Source organism: Ambystoma mexicanum, chromosome 5q, assembly GCF_040938575.1.
Source record: "Ambystoma mexicanum isolate Mex_15411 chromosome 5q, UKY_AmexF1_1, whole genome shotgun sequence".
Taxonomy (NCBI): Eukaryota; Metazoa; Chordata; class Amphibia; order Caudata; family Ambystomatidae; genus Ambystoma; species Ambystoma mexicanum.
The window spans coordinates 1,236,344,821-1,236,369,064 of record NC_090933.1 but is presented as its reverse complement, the minus strand read 5'-3'; the positions used below and the strand labels follow the sequence as shown (position 1 = coordinate 1,236,369,064).

The window sequence follows — 24,244 nt, the reverse complement described above, 5'->3', positions numbered from 1 at the left end:
CACTACTTTTCGTGCTCAGAAACACTTGTGTGCGGGTGCGTTATAAATGCCATATCATATCATACTGGGAGAGCGCATACCAATTACAAACCATTGATTCTCATACCATGGTATAAGGCTATTGGATTTAGGAAACATGTAGTACACATGCGAGATATTGATATTCCATTTCAGGGCTGGTCATTAGGGTACCCATTGTAGTTAATTCCAATGTACAGCCCAGCGCGTCCTTCGGGAATTGAGATACAACAATATATCCTTACTTAGTAGTTGGCTTCCAGTAAATGCGTTTCCACCAGATGTACATTTTGTCAAGCCAGGAATAAAACACAACTCAAAATGTAGTTACATGTTTATTGTCTAAAGCATTTATTCAATCAATAGAGCTAGGTTATGTATTGTTTTCACTTACTGTGGGTCGCTAGTCAAAAACACTTATGTCCAACAAATCTTCACAACATAACAGAATGTGAAGCACACAATTCCTTAAATATAACCTTTTCTTTTTGTGTAGCAAGAAAAGGTTGTCAACAAAACAAGTCGTACACAGATATGCTTTGCAGATAGATGATCAAGAGTAAACCTTGGACAATTAAACACATTTACACTGGACTGCAGAGAAATGTAAGATGTGGTCTTTTAAACACTTTCTTTAAATTAGTTACAGTATATAAATAGATCTGTTTAAAATGATAAATAGTAGACACTCTTTTCAAGTAATAATAAACAAAATAAAAACAAGGGGAAAGGATGAATAGGAAGAGGGCACATCCAGAATCCATATAGATGTAAAACCAACTATGCTGAATTGGGAGAGGGGGAGCTTCTATGATCACTGAGCGAGTAGATGGGTTTAATTGCTGTCCTTCATGAGACTGGTTTATTTACTGATTGCTTTCATGAAATGTTTTATTCATGACTAAAATTAATAGAATACAAGCTGTGTTAAAATGTAGAAATTCCCAGTACAAGAGATGAGAGGGACCACAAAAACGAGCAAGCACTCAAGGAAAACTGGATTTCACAAATAGGAAATCAGAAGCGTTGAGGATATCATGAGTTCCAAGGCTCATGTGACTGGTCCTGCGACAACAGAGAATGTTGCTGAAGCCTCAATTAAGCTCAGACTTTACAAAATGTGCTATTCGTCCATGTACTACCATGATCACCCATTACAAACCGCATCAAAAGCTAGGTTTTCACAGGATCAAAGAAAGATGAAAAAGACCACTGTACGGTCAGTCACGTTTTTATATAGCACTACAAGACATATTTCTAAATGTGTAATGCACACTAATTCTACAATTATGAAAGGCAAGCCTGCCATGCAATCGTTACATATGAAGATGTGTTCATACATAAGCCACAAAACTGTTCCTGTCAGTAAGAATAACGTATCCAGTACCAAGATAACCAACAAATAAAAACCTTCCCTTAGTTTAGTGCCAGGCAGTAAGGAGCCTTAAACAGTCGCATACAAAGAAAATGGCACAGGAGAAATCTTTCAGGGAAAATTAAAGAATGAGGTGAGGCATATTTGTTACATGCTGGTTTTGGTAACTAGTTCAGGTTCGCGAGCTCGAAAACCAATCTACAAAGGAAGGAACACTTTGCTGATCCCATCTGGGGAGGAAAAATAAGACTGGATAACAACGTCCCACGATGGTCCAGATGCAATTACCCTGCCGTGCATTGATATTTACTGAAAGATATTGATGGGCATAGAAGAAAAATACAAGTGATTTGGTCAGGACCGCACAATGAAACAATCTTCCTTACACTCTCTAGTTTGCGTGCACAAGAATTACTTGGGTGACGAGCGGAAAATCAACATCTGGAAAAAATTATATGTTTCACGCTGACAGCGAGGGCTGGGGCAAGGCCAAATAGCCTCTGCTTAGGACAGATTCCTGTGCTCATCACTGAGACCAACAGCTCTGTTTTATCACCATTTATTTTTAGAAATTGTTAATCTACCATTCACTTATGTATTCTGCTTAAATTGATTGCCAACTGATACCAGCTTCGGATTTAAACAAAAGGAGGAACCTGCACTGAACTAGAACTACACATCAAAGGCCTGCAAGAGGAACATTGGTGACTGTGGCGCCACCTAAACTCTTAAGGTGGCATGATCATTTCCTGACAAAAAATAAAACATGAAGACTGAGATCAATTAATTGGGACGAGAAAGAAGCCTTGCTTTTGAATATATACAAATAATATACCCAGATTTGTGTGTGTTGTTTTTTACTAAAGTAGACAATGTAAATAAAGAAAGGACATGTGTTCAGCAACACTCTATTACAGAACTATCTGTATTCACAATGTGGACGGAGAAAAGAATAACCAGTATAACCTTTGCTTGTTGATGGACTGCAAAAGGACCGCTCCAGTACTGTGTACAATCTCCAAATACAACTTTTCCTGAGTGATAAACAGCTTACCCAGTACAATGGTACATTTCGACTACAGATGATACATTACCACTACAACTATGACAAGGTAAAACATCAAAATAGTGTAGAATGATGTTGCGACTCTAGTAGAAATACACTCTTATTTTGTGATGCAAAGTAGAGCCTGTACAGTACTGGAAGGTACACAGCTAAAAAGCACAGTCTCCCCTAAAGGAAAAGGACTGGGCATAAATTGGGGAAAACTGTACACTGGTTTGCATTGGTAATTACGAAGGAAAGCCATTAAAGAGGTACACAGATAAAACGCCACAAGTATTTCAATCTGTCCTGTACTAGGCAGGGAATACGGGAAAACTAAAGGGAAGCAACATTTATCCCCCAAGGTTCCCAAATTTCCAATCATGGAACTACACATTAAGAAGATAGTGCGACAATTCCAACCAATTCCAAGCTTATCAAGTCTTGGCACCAAAGGCAACCTCATACTACAGGTATGTGATGGAAAATGTGCAAGCAGAGTGACGTTTGAAAAATAATCTGCAATCAAAGTGTCAGTTGGTGTCTGTTGGTTCCCAATCGCTGTTAGAGTAATACCAGACCCAATTAATCCACCTTCAAATGTAGTGTGTGAGGCTGCACACTTTTGTAAATTCTACAAACTTTAAGAGAACATGTTAAACAGTAGATTACTTCAGTTATACAGATTCCAATAGTTTCAGGCACTTAACGCTACAGTTGATGTTTGCACTCCTTTATCGGACCAGGATTTCATTCCTACTGCAAAACCATTTTCATATTCTTTTATACAGGTAAATTGATTGTTTCAGCAATTTTAGTCTTAGAGCAACATTTTAAGTGTTTAGAAATCTCCAAGAAGCGGCCTACTAGGTGGCTGCATGCACGCACAAAGCATTAAAGGCAGACGCAAAATAACATGCTGATGAACTTTCCTGTACCTAACACCAAGATGTAGCGCTCCATTCTAAAGGCCCCAAAATCCACAGCCTTGTTCAACGAACCGTAGTAGGTCGTTGATCAGATTGAGCGAAGAGGGACACGGAATCCAAGCCTCATCTAGAAACATTAATTTAAAAAGGGCCAAAAAGCAAGAAAGTATGCAATTTGCATGTGTTGTAGAATATGGAATCCTTGAATTTAAGCATTTGTTTTACAAACATGCCTTTAAGAAGTACATGGCTGCCGGCAGGCCTATGATTACATTTACAGTGCCGTACACATTCTGATGCTTCTAAATAAATGCTACAATCATAACTGCCATTTTTAATGAAATATTGTACATTAATAAGTGGAGTATAGTCAATACGGCTCGAAGGCACAACACATTTATAGACAAATACTTTTATGAAAGATGAGTTGGTTCATCCATGTAGTCATTGGATTGAAACCTTGCCTTCACCTTTTAGTAATGGCTGCTCCCAAAACCAAGTTTGGAGATCTATACAGAGTCTCCCCAATTGACCAATTGCATGAGCCCTTTATTTCCTATTTGCCTCTGTTCCAGAATTAAACACCATTATATATTGAAGATTTTGAATTGTCTTGAAATTATGTTGCACACATCAGCAAAGAAATTAATGATCTGATAACTATCCTTTATATTGAACAATAGGTTTACATGCCTCACAAACGAGTGCGCCATGAGAAGGTGACCAACACTTTTCCGATTCAAACTCAGTCATTTGCTCAGCACTCAACTTACCCTCTGAGAAATAGCAGGAAGCCTATATTTTTCGCATGGGGCAGATGGTTTGGTGCAGTAAGAAAACAGGGATTCTGTTCACTCCTATGCAGTATATTTTAAAGAAGTTGAAGGAACTTTGTAGAAACAGACCAGCCTTCTTTGCCGGAAATGTTGCGGCACAATTCAATCCAGTTTTAATTTCAGCTGTGATCGTTGTGCCCCAAGGAAATACCTCTTGCACCATTTCTATTTTTAAAATAAGCACTGTGTTTTAACATTGATATCTCACAAGAATATAGCACAAGTTGAGGAGATTATTTCCCTTTGTTCCCATACATAATCTTTCAACGTTACCCTTCCAGGGCTCTGCCACAATCATTCATTTACAGTAAATCTGTTTTTGAGCATTATAAATACTTATGACAAATAATTTGTGCAAAATCTGGTAGTCTTTCATAAAGTTACATAAGCTGTAACAATAAATAAAAATAAAAATGCAAATACAAAGCATGAGACAGATTACTTGCATTGCAACAAAATTCATAACTCACGGTCTTCTAAAATGGTCTTCTTGATGTTCCTTTGGTATCAATGAGTTTAGTGTATTCTAATTACTCTTTTGTTTTTAGGATCACAATTCGTTATGCATTCACAATGGTCTTCTTGATGTTCCAATGGTATCAAGTTGTTGAGGTAACTAGCGTATTCCTAATTAATCCTTTGTTCGTAGGCTCACAATTCATTACCCGTACAAAATGGTATTTTTGAGGTTGCTTTAGTTTCAAAGAGTTGATGTAAATATCGTTTTGCTAGTCACCCTTTTGTGTTCAGGACGAACATTTCAGTACTGCTCCTATTCCACTGGCAAACAATAGAATTTAACAAGTATGTATAAATAGTAATGGGTCTGGCTTTGTCTCAACTATCTGGAGCACAGGCCTGTCGAAACAGTGCACGCACGCACGCACGCACGCACGCACGCGCACGCACACACACACACACTGCAAACACTGCTATATTAGTGTAGGCATAGATGGAGTGCTTACTTCATTGACTTTATGTGAATATACACTTTCACTGATTGCTTCCATTTGGCCCCGTTACTATTTTACTGCTTAAAACAGCTAGCTCCCCTAGCCAGACCTAAAAATTGCATTAATTGACATTCAATCTCCTCAAGTGGTTATGAATCTCACAATAGCTAACTCGTTTTTATTTTCCCTAAATGTTCTGGAAGATTTCTGAAATATAGCGAATGTGTGAAATACTTGCATGACACAAAATCCAAAACAAGTATGCATTACAGGATTCTAAGTTGCCAATAGAAAAAGATGTGCATGTGAAGGTTTGATAGTGGGTAGAGTGTGGTAATAACACTTGCATAAACAAATGGAGAAAATCTACCAATATAAACCTACTCCTACACTTTGGAATTATGGAATATATTTCGAAAGCAAATGGAATTCCTTGGTTCTAGTTTTGTGTTTCTGATATAAAAGAGGAAAGTGAAATGCTTTGGTGGTGGGACAAAAGAGCACACATTGGACAAATCATAATAAACCTTTCCTCTCAAATCAACCCGTCAGATGCCTACATCACCAACATTTTAGACAACGGACCTCTGTCCTATTGGCCCTGCCCCAGATGGCGGATAACAGGAGGAGCATGAAAACAAGTACCAAGATTAAAGTCCAAACACAGAAGACAACAAGCCTAGACACATTTAACCATTAGGGCAGGTAGCTTAAGTATAGGTGATAACTATACAGATGCCAAATAGTAGGCTGAAGTAGCTTTGCAAACCCCAAAGAAGCATCTCATCTTTGGCTGCCACTCAAACCCTAGCATATTTCTGTTAGCGGGTCTTAAGTTATGAGTAGTTCACCTCAACTCATCCTACGTGCACAGTGGATTACCCAGACACTTGCTTGAAAGAGGTCAACAGTTCTATTTATTTGCAGTTATAATGTGCTTATGCCCATGGACACCTTTGCCGTTAGAAGGCATAACCAACACGGCTCCACAGATTCATAGTAGTGGCAGGCAAGTGGGGAAAAAAACCTGGTGTTCAACGATTTTCAGAAGATCATCTGATCGTAAAGCTGCGTAACGTGAGAAGGTAGGCTAGTCCAAAGTTTGGCCCCAAGAAAAGAACTCATTGGCCGCCAACCAGTTGTGAACTAACAATAAGACTTTGCTCTTTAGACTGAAGTTTACACCAAGGTATGGGTTTCTTTTTGAACGAAGATACAACTCTCTGAAAGGCACGATGTGAACAGCATAGATGCTGAATAGGGCTTGGCAGAGGTAGCCAGTACAACTGCCCAATGTTGGGAGAACTGGGCTCTAATAAAAAAAGGACTTGGACTGACACATTTTGAATGCACTTCGTTGCAGAACTTATCTGTGGAACAAGATCACTTGGGACCAAATTGATGCCAACATTATAGACATGCCAAGTCAGAATAGGTCACGAAACAAGATCTACAGGACAAACAGAATAATTATAGCATTAAGAGGAGGTTTCAAAGAAAATAATATGTATTTTTGATGCATTCAATTTTGAATTCTTCCTGTGCATCCAGACCATTAACTATTAGCAGCATAGATCAAATTCTGCAAATGGATTTTCCTAGACACCCGAACTTTATATAAAAAATTAAATAAGTAGTAGGGGAGCAGCTTGGCAAGTGGTAGTAAATACCAATTAAAAAGAAGGGGGAAACAGGAGACATAAAGGGCCCCCGCACAGTAGGGTTTGAGTATCAGATCCAAGTGTGTTTCTACTTTGCCCATTCTGTTTTCCCCACATGAATCTATTTCCAAAAAGGACTGCATCCATTTTAGGAACATATGACCAATGCCCTCTGCATGAATCAGGCCCAGGATGGCATGGTCAACAGTTCACAGATCAAACAAGGTCAAAGCCCCTGTAATGAATACGCCCACCCACCCTCTTGGCATCCTTCGCGTCTCCCAGGTCATTCCCGCCATTCATGACGTCTATCATAATGGTTCTTTTACTTTACCACATAACACAACGGTGTATCGACGATATTTCAATACCAAAGTCCAAGTGTCAATGTTTGAAGTTCACTGCATACAGTTGTTTGTCCTGTACAAGTTGTGGTGAGATAAGTGGGGCTATGCAGAGGTCATTTAATTCTATTCATGACCACATCCTTCTTTGCAAAGTGCCTGAAAACATATCATGGGATTTTCTAAAGGAGAATGCTTTGCTACCAGCTTCCATTTCAAATTGCCCCACCTTGATCCATTTTAGAATTCCACATTTTAAATCTATTATATTCTTAACCTTACTCCAGTATACTTGAAAACACTGCCTTTGGGTGATTAACTTTGCCTACTGTGATTGCAAGACTCGCCACAAGACTTACTTTGTTCTTTGTGTAAGGTATGTGAAGGTGGCCAATTTACTTCAGCAACAAATTTAGTCTTCCAATGGCAGATTTAACCTTCCAACCATTCAAGTGACCGAATTCTATCCTCGGCAGGAACAGTTTCTCCAATCAAAAGAGGAGCTCAAACGTCTAGATGTACCTAGGAATGGGAAGGAGGAGTAAAAAGATTGACTCAGCAGTGCATCTACTGAGCTTTAACATCATCAGTTAGCCCGCTTTCAGCTCTCAATTTCTGGCTACTGCTCTGGTTGAAGGCGATCCAGTGGACCACTTCTTCAGGGAATTCAGGGGATTCCACCTAAAATAAAGACAATAACAAGAGATGAAACATAGCACAATTTTCTCTTGATGAGTAGAGCAATTTGTCCATGTATACATGCATACATTTGAACACACATGGACATAATGCATAGCTAGGAACCTAAAATAACTTGATTCCCTACCATAGAAATTGTAATGACAAATTCTTACGCCAAGCTCAAAGGTCTCATAATACGATATGCAGTTTTCAGAAGATTGGAGGAGGGCTCTATTTGGGATATTTTGAAGTAGGAACATTTGTAGCTTAGTTCATTCCACTCTGATACTAAAAAAATAAATGAATGTGCACGTTTAGCAAAGATACATTTGGAGACAAAGGACAGCACAAAGCATCGAGGCAGACCGTGAAATCCGTTACAGACAAAAGTGTTCCATTCCACCTTACCGCTAAGTCAAGCACTATGCTCCCAGGACGAAAGTAGACACTGCTCCCGCATTCCCATCTGTGGAGCAAATGCATGGAAGAGGGCATGCCAATCTGCACTCCATTTACATCTACCCAGGTACAACTGATTGGAACAGGCGCCGACGATTAAAAACTCCATCACAGTGGTGTAATGGAAATGTAGATGCCTCACTGTTATACATCTATGCCCCTTGATCACTGACCAATTAAGACTCAATCTACATCCCCTGGATATCTACCCCATGCAATTTAAAAACCATAATGCACCATCTTCTGGATTAACATCCAAGACATAAATGAAGCAATCTTTAAGAGAAGTACCCACGGTTCCCCTCAAGCTGGGGCCGCACTACCAACCCATTGACCCTGCCATCTGCTGTATGCACAAGCCCTTATTCAAGGGTTCAGTCCCTATTTTCCAATGCAATTTTGGTCATCGTCCTGGGGTAGGTTTTGGGTACAAATGTGTTATTTTCTGGTTTTGAAGGGTGTGAGGAATAGACGAATGAGGAGATGGTCAGTAATCAATCTATGACAAGAGTTGCAGTCCATAATCTGTTTAGATGTTTAGAATCCGGCAATGGCATGAGAGGGTGCATGGGCAGGGGGCTAAGATCATGCATGCAGAAAGATGTCTCAGGACTCAAAACCACAGTGAGATTCCGGGAAGTACAAGTATCATACTCTTGTCTGTTTTCAGGGTTTCATTTTGTGGCAGGGTATCAAAGAAAGTGACAGACTGTTTGGTCACTCCCTGGTGGCTGACAATGGATGCTCAAAGTGGGCCCTTTAGAGTATGTTGCTGGTTATATTGATGGCTGTCAAATAACTTGCTTCACTCCTTTTGCACAGGCTGTTTCCAGCAGCCTATGTTAAATGTCTGGTGAGGGCAAGAGGGGGTCTCACAAATGCAACTGGTAAGCCAGATCTGCCAGTATTTTGGGCTAAAGTCCACCTGATATCACTGACCTCATACATCCCCAGGATGGAGAAATGTCTGGGCAGATTCTATGAACAGGATCTGTCTCCTTTATGGCTCTGCCCTTATCTCAGGACATGTTCAGCTTTTGTGAGATATGGGAAACTATGGCTCAGGCTACTGGCTTGCATCCAAAGGACTGATCTTCTTACTCTTTATTACTCCAAGTCCAGAGACCCTTATACCTGGGCGGCAGATGCAATGACATTCCGGTGGCTGGGGACATGGAGGCTTCTCTTCACATTCGCTTTGATTCCTTTGGCCTAGGTAGGTAGGTGGAAATTCTATATAGCGCATCAAATCACCTCTGAAAGGCATTACGTTGCTAAAAAACAGATCTCAGGGCTGACTGCCACAAGACATGTATTACCTGGGGAACAGCCAGGTCTTTAAGTGTTTACTGAAGATCCGAAAATCAGACAGGTCTTCGATTACGAAAGGGAGAGAATATCTAAGTGGCAAGGCATGGGTTGCAATTGTGTTGCCACCCCATATGTCTCTCTTAAATTTAGGCAGATCGAAGAGGTCTCTCAGGGATATAGGACGAGAAATGGTTCCTCGTTAACATGGAACCTACATTGGAATAGGATTCATATTTAAGGCATACAGATTTAAATTCAACTCTTTTAGCCACTGGTAACAAGCGAAGAGAGAGAGAAATGTGAAAAATCAGCCTTACTAGTACATTTTAGTGCCTTGTAATTTAGGTGACAGGTTATGGGGAGCCCTATATAAATGACATTGAAGTAATCAAGATGGTTGGATATAAATGCAGCACCTTTCATGAAAAAGAGAAATAGTTTAAAAGGTGTTTATAGGCGTTCAATTGAAAGAAGCAGTTGCTCGATACTTTACCGATTTGTCTATCTAGGGACAGATTAGGATCCAGAAAGACACTCATCGTTTCGTACTATGCATGAAGTTTTAGGGTAAGCTCTCCACACAGATAGTCAAAAATCCCACATTCCGGGAGAATCATGAAAGTGTTTATTAGCTCTATTCAGTTCACAGTTAAGTATTTCTGTGTTTTACATATTTATATGGAGATAGTTGGTAGTCATCCAAATCTTCCCTTGTTCAATACAGCACTTTAATTGATCGATCAGTTTCTTAATGGAATTACTGCAACACAGTATTAGCGGAGTATTGTCGGCATACATATAACAAGTCATGTTAAAGCTGTGTACATTTCATGCTGGGCTCTGGCGCCCCCCCACTGGGGCAGGCCAGCCTGGTTGGGTTTGGGCACCGGAAACAGCCGGGAGTAAAAGCCCTCCCCTCGTTCCCCAAGGGGAACGGGTTCCACAGATCTGAGGTCCAGAAGTTTCTGAACCTCGGCTTTGAGGGAGGGTGAGCCCGACAGCTGAAAAAGAGGGTTGAGGGGTGGGGTAGGGGGTAGAGGTAAGCGGAAGCCCGCTCGAGCAACTGATAAGACCCATCTGTCTTCTGTGATGGCCTGCCACGCCTACCAATGAGACGCAATGCGTCCTCCCACTGGGGTCTCGTGCGAGCGCGGAAAACCCTAATTTAGCAGGTTTATCGGTGGCGGAGCCACCTGAACCCGAGGAGGAGGAGGCTGAGGAACGGGAGAAAAACCGCGTCCGTTGTTGCCTACGGCAGTTATTCCCCGCAGGGGTATCCACTCTGAGAGACTTGTGGTCGATGAAGCCCCTAAAGCCAGAGGAAGGTCGACTTTGCGACAACGGTCTCTGGGTTTTGAAAGGAGCCTTAACCAGGACAGACAAGGACTTAGCTGTCTGAGTGCTATCTTTCGTCTTGGTGAGCTCTACATCTGTTGTAGCATGAAAGAGCTCCTTCCCATCGAACGGAAAGGTCCAGCACCCTGTCCTGCACTTCTTTTGAAAATTTAGTTGCATGCAGCCATGCCTGCCGTGAGGTATCAACCCCCAGCATAAGGCCCCGAGCCGAGGTGTCTATGTGATGATCCGCAGCCTCCAGGAGATCCTGGGCCAAGACCCTGGCGTTGGAAAGGCCTCCTCTAAAGTCTTCCAGCTTCTCGACCGGGATAAACTCCTCAAAGTCCGACAGACCTTTCCACATCGGCATGTTAGCTCCCGCTAATATCAATTCAGCGTTGGCCTGCCTGAGCTGCAAGGCCGAGTTGGCAAAGATTTTCCTCCCGAGGGAGTCGAGGAGCTTGTCCTCCTTTCCCAGAACCTGAGTAGCCGCCGTGAAAGAAGATGCTGCAGGCCTGGACTGCAAAGTGGCCGCAGCCACCACTGTGGAGGAGGGGGGGCGGACAAGATGACAGGGCCACCTCTTCCGAACAATGCAGCCTGTATCTAGCGTCAATTTTCTTATTGACAAAAAGTCCAGAGTGTGGCTTTTCCCAGACTCTGCGGACCTCGGCCAGAACATCCGACAGATCAGAGTCCTGCTGAACCGTGTTGGGCGATGCCTTGTCCACAGGGGACAATGGGGGCAAAGGCGGAAGAGTCGGGGGAGGCACCGTAGGCAAGGGAGGCGCCGGCAGAACCACCCGAGGAACAGGTGGAGCCGGAGGTGCGGGAGGGCATATCTCCCTAAATAGCCCTTTGAAATACTCCCTCATGGGGTCGGTACGCATAATCGTTTGAAATTTACCGAAAAAGGCTCCGTCCGGGGACTGTTTCGGAACCTGAGGAGGCCTCTCATGAGGTGGACAAATCCAGGGACGTAACGGGGACGGGTGCCACACAGGCCCCCTCCACCGACGTATCCACATAAATCAACGGTGCCGATCCTGCAGGCAGCGAAACATTGTGCGGAAGAGGCATCCAAGCGTTCCAGTCATAAACTGGCCGATAAGGATGCGCACAAGGGACTCTATGTTCACCCAAGGGGCCAAGCCCTACACCTGAGGCCGATGGCGTAGTTGTAGGGGTAGCACCCAAAATGGCCGCTGCGGTCGTGGCGGGAATGGGCGCCATTTTGTCATCATCTGAAGGGAACTGCGGCACGTGAGGAAGTGAGGCAGGGGTCCCCGTCGATGGATCAGGGGTCTTAACTTTAGCCTTAACACAAGGGACCTCGGCAGAGCCGGTACTGTGAGGCCTGGAATGTTTTTGTGACATACCAACCACCAAATTAGCCTCCGAAGGAAGGACCTCGGCACTGCCGGTAAAAGAAGAACTTTGCTTCTTTGCCTCCTCAACAGGTCTGGTGTCACCGCTGTAAACTTGTAACTCTTGTAACGTCTGTAAACTTGTAACTTCTGTAACCAAGCTGTAAGCCCTCATGTCACTTGCGCCCTGCTACCTCTGGGTCCGGCGAGCACAATAAATAAATAAACAAACAAACAAGAGCGGGAACGGTGAGAAACAGCTTTCACCGACAAGGCCTTGTCAAGCCTCTCAGAACTGCTGGTAGCTTTAGCCTCTGAACGAGGGACCTCGGACCCAGGTCCGGTAACAGCCTTATCTGCACGGGCCTCGAACATCCGTTCGGTAACAGCAAGCCCACACAAGGCCTAGGGACGCACCCGGTCTTATTTTTGAGGGAAGCCGACAGAACGGCCTCAGAGCGAGCTCCGGTACCCCACGACTCAGTAGAACTGGGTCTACAAACAGCCCCCACAGGAGGGGCCTATGAGCGCACTCCGGTATCTACAGGCCCCTTACGGAGACTAGAAAACTATGGTACAATTATTAGGCGCAACGGGCACCTCAGGGCGAACCCCGGTGGCAGAGCGGTCAACGCCCCTCCCGGCCCGAGAGGAACCCGGAAAGGTATCCCCCGGCCGGGGTGCTCTGAAAACTAAAGAACTTACTTCTCGTCTATGAACGCCTGAAAATGCAAAGGAGGAGTTGGTCGGAACACCTCCTCCCACCGCTCCAACCGACGTTGAAGTGCCCGGACAGAAAGGGAGTCGCAGTAAAAACAGGAGTCCCAACGGTGATCCGGACCCAAGCACTCTAAACAAAGAGGATGGAGATCCGCCCCCGCGAAGCAACGAACAATCTGGAAAATCTATTTTGGACAACATAGAAAGACCAGCACTCGATTGCTAGCGAGAGCCAGAGGAAAAAAGGGAACTGCAAGTTGCAAGTGCGTCCAGTCCCGAACGAGCAGAGAAAAGGACCGATGGGCGATGCGCGGGGCGGAGCCAAGGTGGGCGGGGTTACAGCCGCGTGCCAGGCCCCGCACAAGAAAGAGAGGAAGGACACATTTTTGGAAACATTTTTGGATGCTCTTTACAAAGTGCTCCGGTCCCGTCCCACAGGACGGAGAGCTGTCCCATAAGTATGGAGGAAAGGGGACGGGACGTAGGAGTATGAGGGATATATTAAAAATGCATAACATGCTGAGTAATGGGGCTGTTATACCGAGGGTTGAAGAAGCTGATTATCTAGGTATTCGGTTTTCATCAGCAGCGTCGGGCAAAGCCCATACAAACAAACAGAAAATCAGAATGTGCCGATCTTTAGGGGGAGTTTTTTGTTTTATGGCCATGTGCAGGGACAGACGCTTCCAATGATATTGAAGATTTACGAGGCACAGACCAAGGCAGTAACTATGGTGCATCGCTTTGGGGTTTTGAGACTGTGTCAGAACTCCAGATCATGGAAAATAAAGCTTTTGGGTCTCCCTACCTCGGCTCCCACCTTTGCAATACATGTGGAACTGGGTGCTACATTTATGGAAGGTGAGTGGCGTTTGGCCCCTGGTCCTACATTGGCTGCAAATCTGGTTGAACCCCAAGGTGGATCTAAACCATTACATCATCAAGGCAATTTTGTCCAGAGTTGGTTGGAACGAAATCCCATGGTAAAACCATATTACCAAATGAATGCCTCCACACCTTCTCTAACTTATTGAGCAATGTACACAAAAATATTTATAAGAATACTTGTGCAACTTTTGTTAAAGAACAGCGTGAAACAAAGGAGCTACAATCTAAAGCAAATAGAACCCATGCAATTGTTAGCACGGTAGATTCCAGGCAACAGTACCTTATTTTAAATCACAGGAAACTAGTTTGCCGGCCGATCACCAGTCTTAAATTGAAAGTCAACACTGAAGTGGCAAGGCTATCCTGATGATCCCAGATGCCCAGTGTAAAATTCAATAGAAGAGGATCTTTTGCATTATATTCTGTTTTGCCCGGCATACTCATAAAAGGTAAAAACCATCATCCCTGTCTAAAGACAGCAGAATTGTACACAATGTCATCCAGCCTTATTCTATCTACTGAAGGCTGATTCACCCTTTGTGGCTTCGGCAGTGAGCAGAGTCAAATATAGAGCACACTAGGGCCAGATGGGAAGTGGGGAGACCAAGAACAAGACAGGAATAATAGTCAACAAGGGAGAAAACAAGGGTAGTGATCAAAAGTTTAGTGGCATGCAAAGTAAGGAAAGAACACACTTTTTTAACATTAAAAGAGATGAAAACGACAAGATGGTGCAGTGTTGGAGATTTGTGAAGTGAAGGAAAGAGAGGAGTCAAAAAGGATGCCTAGGTTGCAGGCAAATGTAGAGAAAGGAAGAACAGGCAGAAAACTGATAGAAGGGGTGAGTCTGTAGAGGCTTGAAAACAAGAGAATGTATGTGTTTGAGGCGTTGAGATGGCATCCATGCTTGGATGGCAAAAAAAGTTGAGAAAAATTAGACAGTTGTGAGTGATCCGCACAAAAGTGTGCCGACAACCCAAAAGGAGAGATGATAGCAGAGAGGAGAGCAGTGTATAAAGAAAAATGTAGTGGGTACATCGAATACGGCTGCAATTCTGCTGAGATAGACCGAAAGAAGCAGACGCAGTGCGGTTTGGTGCGGTTGGTTTGGGGTCCTTTCCTCTAAACAGAAGTTACTGGTGAAACTAGTGAAGCTGCAAGCTCTGGAGCCGCTGTGCTGTGTTGAGGCTCCGAGTGGAGCGTCCTGGACAAGGCCCCCCCCCTCTCCCAAATCCTGTGTGGTGTGGGTGTTGCAATTTAAACTCTACCAGCTCGAGGTAAGACCCGTGACGTACTGCAGTGAGTGTAGACAGCACCCCGCAGTGGTTTCGGGACCTCCTGGGTTGTTCCGGCTGGATCCTTGTGTCATTTGGAATTTGTTTTAGTGCTGGGGGGCGTCGGGTGACTCTGGCTGCAACCTTTAGGGGTTGGTGAGGCTGTAGTCCTTGTGTGGACTGCTTAGGTGGTCAAGCAGCAGGGAAGTTTTGGGAGTCTGAGCTGGGCCTGTTCTCCTCCTTGTAAGTCCCAACTGTATAAGCTCATCTAAGTGCAGTGGAGCCTAAACAGGTAGATGTTGCAGCTGTGGACGATATCAGCTTGTACTGCCGCACATATAGTAGCTGTGAGACCACTGTGAGCATTGATAAGATCCCCACCATTACCTGCATAGTGACATGGTGTAACCTTGATCACATTAGGGTAACTACGTGTATAAACTTAGTGCAAAGTCACGTTGCTGCGCCGAACTGCTTCTCCTTACATACTAGCCTTCCATAAACAGTTCCTGAGGTGCAGAAGGTGCATAGAGGAGAGCCAAGTTAAGGAGCAGTTTACATTTTACTGTGCTTATCATTGTTTGAGCTCTGTGGCTTGCTTTATCATCATTGCCTGCTTGCGTGCTTATATAGTGGAAAGAAATTCCATCAGAATTTCCTCTATTCATGTCTGGGAGCAGCAGGTGCTCGAAGTGTAACATACTTTCCTGGGCTTACATAAAGCATCAGCTCCAGCACGAAAGCCCGTGCCAAGTCAAGGATCAGTTTTACAGCTCAGCTGGATTGCTAGCTGCGGTGCGAGTACTGTGTAGGATTGGACATTACTAGCTACATTGGTGATTGTAAGTCAATCTAACCTGTAAACTAAGGTGATACTGTGGGGTACATTTAAGGCCCGAAGCAGAAATCCCCTTCAAACCAAAACCTGCATTGAAACAGTACCACAAAAACAGCTGTGCTTTGCCCCCCCCCCCTGGCGCAGGTGTGACGAGCATTGAACACTGCCATCCAAAGAACGGCTCTGCATTTGTTTTACTTTCAAGTTGAACGGCAGCACATTTGCTGTCCTGTCCTCTGATTAAAGTAGCGTACAGCATTCAAGACGGCCGGTGCATGTGTTCTTTCTTTTAAAACACCACCAAATTGTGCGCCCCATTAAAACCCACACCTGCGTCCTTTATTTCATCTGATTGCCAAAAAGTTAGGAAATACCTCCCAAGAACAGCATTATCTGCTGAGAAATTGCATGAGGGTCAGAGAGTTCTGTTTTTCACTCAACACGGCTTTTGTTTCCTTTTAATGTGAACCATTGCGCTCAAATTGCAGTAAATCAAAGAAATAACGTGGAGTTTGTTTTTTCATGCCAATATCAAAGACACTTTGGGTAGCATTCTTTGTGTCCATGAACCAACGGTATATGCAAAACCTCCCAGAAGATTAATTGAAACCATCCTGTGGTCTGCAGAAACCGCATTTGTGAACTTGAAATGAACACACATGTGAATCTGCTCTTTTGAAAATAAGGAAAATGCTGTTCAAATGTTAATGTCAAATGACAGCTTTTGCTCGCACAGAAATGTGATTGAATATGTGGGTGGGGTTTGGTTATATAATGTATATTATATCTGTCCCCAAAAGACTTGGTTAGAAAAGACTCAGAAACCAGTAAAACTGGGTTTTTGGCCCAGGCACTGAATTCAATGGCCAGCCCCGCCTCCCACTGAAAATAAAGTTGCATCCATTAGTGAACCGGCCCACAATGACATATGAAAAGGCTGAGAGTGTGAGGATTCACTGAGCTGCTAGACTAGCAGGCAGCCCTGGAAGAAGGAACAATGGAAGCCAATATGGCTGGGGCATGGCCAGGAGGTGTGATTTCCTCCAGCACCCACTCTGAATGAGGAACTGTCAAACTTAAAAGGGCATCATAAAAGTCCTTTGTTGTAAGCCAAGCCTGGCAGAGACAGTTTGCATTGGGGGCCTGCAGCACCGCCCACACATGTGACAAATCCACCCATTCACATTAAAGGACTTCTGTAGTTTAAGACATTTTTCCCAGCACTCTGAATAAGTAATAATGTTGTACCATGCCAGTTTTCCATGTGATTTTTAGGCAAATGTAAAGAGACTAAATACATGTTTCTAGCACTTGGTGAACTGAATTGGCCATGAAAGACTCATTTTGGGGGGGAACTATGAATGGGACAAATATGAAACTAAGAGGGAGGATGCAAATTGTTATTGGGAATATGTGGACTCATTGGCAGAATTTAAAATATTATGCACTTCATAAAAAAGGCAAAAATGTGCCAAATGGTGATGCAACATTGCACAAAGTCGGCGATCGGATTGTCCAATTCCCTGTGACCTTTCGAATCTGCCTATCTATGTCTTCTGGCAGTGGCTAGTATAAGTTTGAAGTTTTGATCTGTAACTCATTTTGGTAAAAAGTAGGCCTGAGAGACAAAGAAAGGTCATAAATGAAAACACATAAATGATGTAATTTCCCCTGAACCAATCGGCCCAGAGGGAGAAGGGAGGACTGGTAGGTAGGCTGTCCTATCCCAGTAAAGTAATCATTTCAGAGTACTTCCCCCCAGGTTGTAAATTTGATTATGTCAGTTTGGCTATATAAGGGAGAGACAGAGAAACACAAGGGGCTCTCAAGACTCACACGCTCAGGACTCACTCTCAAGACTCACTGAGTGAAGAATTCAAATCCATTCAAGATCCAGGAAACCAGATACATCCATTCATCCAGGTACACCCAAGAATCCAGGGAGAAAGGAGAGGAGGCAGCTGATCCCCATCCTAGAGAGTGCAGTGACCAGACCTTGCCTAGCTGTCAAGCATCCCATACAGGAGAGCCCAGTGACCAGATCCCTTGGCCCTGCTGTCCCAGTGACCAGATCCCTTGGCCCAGCTGTCCAGAGACCTCGCTGGCTTTCCAGAATAAGAAACTCAAGATTACATTGTAAGTAGCACATAACCCCAGTCCTCCAAACGATGTATCACGCTCTTTTGAACCTTGCACCCCAATGAAATCCCATTCAAGTCCCAAATTGCCAGTATAATCCGTTCACCTTTCCATAGACAAACCTGTATTAGCCTGTGTATGTTAGTGCATCCCTTTTCATAAATATTTCAAAAGTCTGTCCTTAGCATTATCTTCAAGTAAATAAATTAATTACCCTATAGAGATTCAAAGTGAGTTGGTTGACATTCGAAATCAAGCACCTCATGTCAAGTGCCTTTCTTTAATAACAAAAGTAATTAAAATATAGCTTCAACAAAACTAGTCTGTCTAACAAAAATCGAATTTGCCAGTGTTTTGTGTGCTTTCCGACCAATTCCGATTTGCATTTGTCCCATAGAATAACCCAAACTGTAGTCCCATATCTGTCAGAATCCTACCTGTTATGTGCCTCTGTTCCTTGTCCTGAAAACCGATTGTCGATTTTGACAGCCAAGCCCTTTCTGTGGCTGCCTGTCATTACCAGTCCCGTGTAGAAACGAATTTCTATTCTGCGCGTGTTCTTTTGCATTTTTTTTCTTCCAAAAATCGATTTTCTTACCTTGTGTTCACGTTGCCTTGGTGCCCTACTAGTAGTCTGTAAGCTTCCTTATCTCTCAAGTGTAGCAACATGAATTTCTGTCCTAGCTATCCCACCGTGGTAGCAAACTGCTGTGCGAATAACAAGTGAAATCCGAATATGCCATTTTGCTTATAATTAAGGTTGTCATTTTCTTTTCTGGCCTCCCATCTTGGGGTGGTGGGCTGAATTCGAAATCTGATCTCTCCCTCTTCTTTCTGACTCCTTGCCTCTGCCTTCCATCCACAAAGAATTTAGTTAACAGATGTTTGGGAGAGAGTGCTGCAGTGGGGGGGTGCTTAACCTGAATGCCATTGGTTGCTTTCAAAAAACCATTTCTCTTTTGCTTGCTATTAAAGGTTTCTGTATTTTGTGTTAAGAGTTTGAATTGTAGGGATTTTTGCATTTGTATTGCCATCACGTTGGTGGTTGCTGCCAGATTGTTTGATTTTGCTTGATTTTTCATTTGACCATAAAATTAATAAATATCATATTGTTACACACCGGCCTGGTTCCAGGTTCATTGCAATATGGGGTGTTTATTAAGGTGGGCGCAAGACTGGTTGGGGGTCTACTCAAATAAAGAACTTGTGGTTGATTAAAAGATAAAAATTATTTTTTTTGTGCACCACATTCATTGTCAGTGGAAGGAGTCCCCGGCTGGAGTGTGCCGTGTTATAAAACAGTTACAATACAATAGAATTAGTGGATATTTTGGGGCCATTTCTGTGGTCAAACATTCAGCCACTGAAAACATGATAACAATTCCACAAATACATGGGGAAGCCATATTGGAGTTGTATAAAGAGGCTCCCGAGCATAATCAGGAGATATCTGTGATTTTACCGGAGCAACATTTAACATCAGAAGCTCTTGGAGAGGAACATTTCCGTGCAGCCCCAACTGTAATAGTTGACCAAATAGATCTATTAACATCCATCGCTAATAATCATTCTGTATTCAATCTTTGCTTGAATTTACATCATAATTCTTTGGGGCCAACATAGGGAAATACCATCTTAAATTCTTCCGCTACTTTTAATAACATTATCGGAACACAACTGTCAGCCACACTGGATCTGCAGAGAAAGCTCTCAACATTTAGTTCATCCAGTCAGTATGATAGGGACTCTGAGAGTAAGGATATGGAAGATGAGGATCAGAGATTACGGGATGATGCAGATTTGATGTCTGCTAGAGCACCGGGAGGGTCGAATACAGCCTTCCTTGAATGCAATTGTAGCCTCTATAGACTCTTTATTAGTACTATGTACTAATATGGCTAATGAACAGCGGGAAATTAAATGAATACTGGCGAAAATGGTTGACCTGGTTTTGAATTCATGTGATCATAATGTGGAAGTACAGGATATGTGTGTTCCTGCTGACGATTATGTAACTGATTTATTAGACTGTGTAGACATTTTAAATACTCAATCAGTTACTACTACTAATTGTGTTTTAGAACCACCTTGTACTACTATTTATCTTATGAGTCAAGCTCTGCCTCTTTTAGGGATTCAACATGGAACTCTTGATTGTGATGGGTCTTTAATGGAGGAAAATGTGTCTGGAGCTCTATTAAAAGGACACTTCGTATCAGCCTAAACCTACTAAAGGAAAGAAGAAACGAAAACATAAAGGAAGTGCCTTGCCCTATGCATCAAGGAAGGTACTTCCTGATTCAGATCATAGTGGAAGTCAAAATAACCCAACTATGTCAGAACCCCACCGTAATACGCCTAGGAATGTACTGTCAATGGAAAGAACGATGACGGTTTATAGCCAAGGCCAAACTTTGTACTAGGGTTACTAATGTTCTGTCTGATGGCACAATGCGTCAAGTAGATCTCCGGTGTCCTTTGGAAAGATGGCTGCATTTGGGTGGTAGTGGTGTAAAATCAGAAATGAAATCACTGCCACCTACAAACATTTCTCATACAAATAATGTGATTAGTGATGAATACATAACATCAGGTATTGGGGATAGGATCTATGTTTCTAAAGGGGATACTGATTTAAAAAATATTTACGCTTGTGTGCCCACTTTGACCCAAACGATTAGTCATAGGCCTTATCCTATTGTGGAGGAATATGATGACAAATGGTTACCTTTGGCTAGGTGTATAAAGTAGGAGGAACTCATGCCATTATCATCTAGTCCATTCATGAATAGAAGCTTTATCATGGATCTACTCCATTGAAACCCAGCACTTGGGAATAGATGTAGAACAGACATGACAATGGTTGTTCTACCAACTTGGCATAGTTCTACGAGCGACTATACAGCATCTTAAAATACTAAATCTACATATCATGAACTAAGGAAGATGGGCTTCCTACTTACTGTTTGTCATAAACAAGCTAGGAATTACTCAGCATCCGATTCGTCCTCTAGTGTAAAGCAATAAATGCTTGTTCCCACATGGGTTGTAGTAACACATGCTTCAGCTAATAAAATTAGGCCCACGCACCTGGGGTGTAAAACGACCCCATTGAGGCAGGATTCCGGTAATCATTCCAACTCTCACCATACATGATTCCCTGGAAACTGAGCACAATTACGATGGGCTTCGTGAGGAGTCCAAGGGGTTTTAATTATTTTTTAGGAAAACCCCTGGGTTTGCAGATGATAACCTCATATGATACATTCCTTTTGCATGAGACCTGGTTAATTGAGTTATTTTGTATTGATGGGTTTAACATCATCTGTACTTCTGCAAAACAAAATATACGTGGTCGCCCGATGTGTGGGCTGGCTATAAGGGTTACATTCTTCCTGCATCAGAAAGCCTTAAAGGTGGGTAAATCTTGTTCTTATGTTTTATCGGCAGTTCTCTATGATGGGAGTCAGTCACAAATAATGACTCTAATCATAAATGTATATAAACCACCAGGGAAAAAGATAATTATGTTATAAGAAATAAGCTGAATGAATTACCAACCCACAGGTATACCTACCATCCATAAGGGAAGGTAGTTATGATATGATATATATATGAAATGGCATTTATAACGCGCCTATACACAAGTGTTTCAAGGCACGACGAGGCAAGGGAGGGGGAAAAAAGTGAAGATAGATAACGATCTTACTAGGCCAGGTGTTATTCAGATCACGCAGGTGCATGGGAAGGGGGAAAGGGAAAAGTGCGAGGGGGAAGGGAGAGGGGAAAGTGCAGTACATGGGATAGTAGAATAAATAAGAATAAATAAAATGGCCAGATGGTGGCAAGTGCAAGGTAAGTGCAGACATAAGTGCAGGTAGGGGGACTGTAGGGATACAGAAACAGTCCCCAGGTGCAGGGGTTGCCAGAGAGGCAGTGCAGGTGAGCAACTGGCGGGGCCTGGGCCCGAGATCAGAAAGTGTGGCCAGATAACCAGTGCAGTTTCAGCCAGGAATTCAGCAGGGGAGAGGAGGAGAGAAGGAGAGAAAGCAGAAACAAAGAGAAAGGTGTTGAGGGGCTTCCGGAACCGGAGATGGTTCTCGTCAGGTTTCAGGGAGGCAGGAAGGCTGTTCCAGAGGGAGGCCCGGGCCGAAGAGAGAGATCTACCACCAACTTGTTGCTTGGAGAAGTGACTGACCCTGAGGGAGTTGGAGGCAGATGAGCGAAGTTCTCGAGAAGGAAGATATTTAGGAAGAGAGAGTTGAAGGTATTGCGGCCTCAGAAGGCCTTGTGGACAATGCTAATGGCTTTTCTTCCTCATGCATTGATTATGTGTTTATTAGCCAAGGGTTTGGCCATATTTTAGTCCTACTACCCTGGTGCAACACAATCTCAGTGATCATTTGGTATTGATGTGGACATGCTCATTGGGAAATACTGTGTAGGTAGGAAAAGGGGCATAAAGGTCTCGGTTAAAACCAGAATAACAGAATATATTGGTCTGAAACAAATGTCTGAAAGCTTAACCATCTGTTAAACAATAATTTTAAATTGATTTTGAGTCAGTTATCTTATTATGACTGGGACCTGAATACTACATACACTGCTGCAATATTTTGATCATTTTAAGCTATGTAAATCAAATAATGTGAAGCAGCATAATAGGTGTGGTCAATTCGATATAGAGGTCCATCAAAGGAAAAAGGAGTATCAGGACTATCAGGGCTAGAGCTATGAAGCAAATTGAGTTCTCTAAACTGAACGTGTTGCATGTTTAGCAACTAAATATTAAAACTGGGTGAGACAACATCGTAGTTCGCTGCAGAGTGCAAATTGGGGATGCATGTTCGAAAAGCTTTATACAAGTAATAATGATAAATGATAATGAAGATAAATTATGATAAATGATAATAGAAAGTTTTGGTCCTTCTTTAGATCATATCTTGCAGGCTTATCTGTACAGGAACTGAATCCTATTTCTGAGAGATCTTGGTTACTGTATATGGGACACCTATTTCATGACCCATCACTAACTGAATTGTTTATTCCTGTTTGCCCTGGGGATTCCAGAATCTTGAAGGGATTCTAAATTGATGATATTGAATTGGTAATTAAAAACCTCAAGAGCTCTAGGGCTCCCGGCCCCAACATAATTCCGAATATTGTATTTAAAGCTAATCCATCCAAATGGGCGGTGATCTTGGCTGCGTGGTTGGTAAGATATTGTCATCTGGCAGGATTCCTGATAGTTGGAGGGAATCCATAATGATTCTGGTTTATAAAAAGGGCATGTGGTAGATCCCTCAAACTATCTCTTCCTAGCTATGTCTGATTCCAGCACCAAGATATTTGCAACATCATTGTTAAATAAGCTTAATATATGAGCAGAGAATAAGGGTCTCTTACATAAATGCCAAACTGCCTTTCTTAGAGGCTATAGCACATCTAATAACAATTGTGCTTCACAATGTCTATTTGCCAATTCAATTTGTCACAAGCGTAAACTCTATTTATGTTTTATTGACTTTTCTAGAGCATTTGACACTGTATCCTGGCCAAAGCTTTGGTGCAAGTTAACGCAATGCAGTATTGACCCTTTAGTCCTACATTTTGTCAGGGCCTTTTATAGTGATACAATGGTGTCAATAGGGCTGTCACAGGATGGTAATCTATCTCGGAAAGTGAAAACTAATGTTGGCTTAAAACAGGAGTGGGCATTCATATTATGGTTACCTTATCTCAGCCCGTATACTGAAAAGATGGCTATTAATCAAGCGGTTTATGTCAAATTCAGGAGGGAATTATATTGAAGGTTTGATAAAGGTCTACCAAACTAGTATTATCCAGACATTATGTCATGCAGCAGCCTTGGCGGTTGTGGCTACAATGGAAAATGCATCGGAAACTCTGCATGGAGTGATACGAGACGAGCACAACAGTAATCAGCAAACGCGGTCTAGTCTCCTACAATCATGGCCGTGGCATCACACAGCATTTCCATAACTACCAGCCGAGCTTCCTGTTCAGTGAGTCATACCTCGTCCTACTTGGTACACCACTGCTGCGTCCCT

The 24,244-nt window shown here is 42.9% G+C and overlaps 1 protein-coding gene across 1 annotated transcript in view; it reads right to left on the bottom strand.

The window, feature by feature from the left end:
* Positions 1-6,641: 6,641 nt before the first annotated feature.
* The window catches only part of THEM6 (thioesterase superfamily member 6), a 68,166-nt gene continuing 50,563 nt past the window's right edge, over positions 6,642-24,244 (bottom strand). Inside the window, exon 2 of the mRNA XM_069621743.1 lies at positions 6,642-7,842. Coding sequence (XP_069477844.1) covers positions 7,729-7,842 — 114 coding nt within the window. The 3' untranslated portion in view covers positions 6,642-7,728. The remainder of the gene's footprint in view (positions 7,843-24,244) is intronic.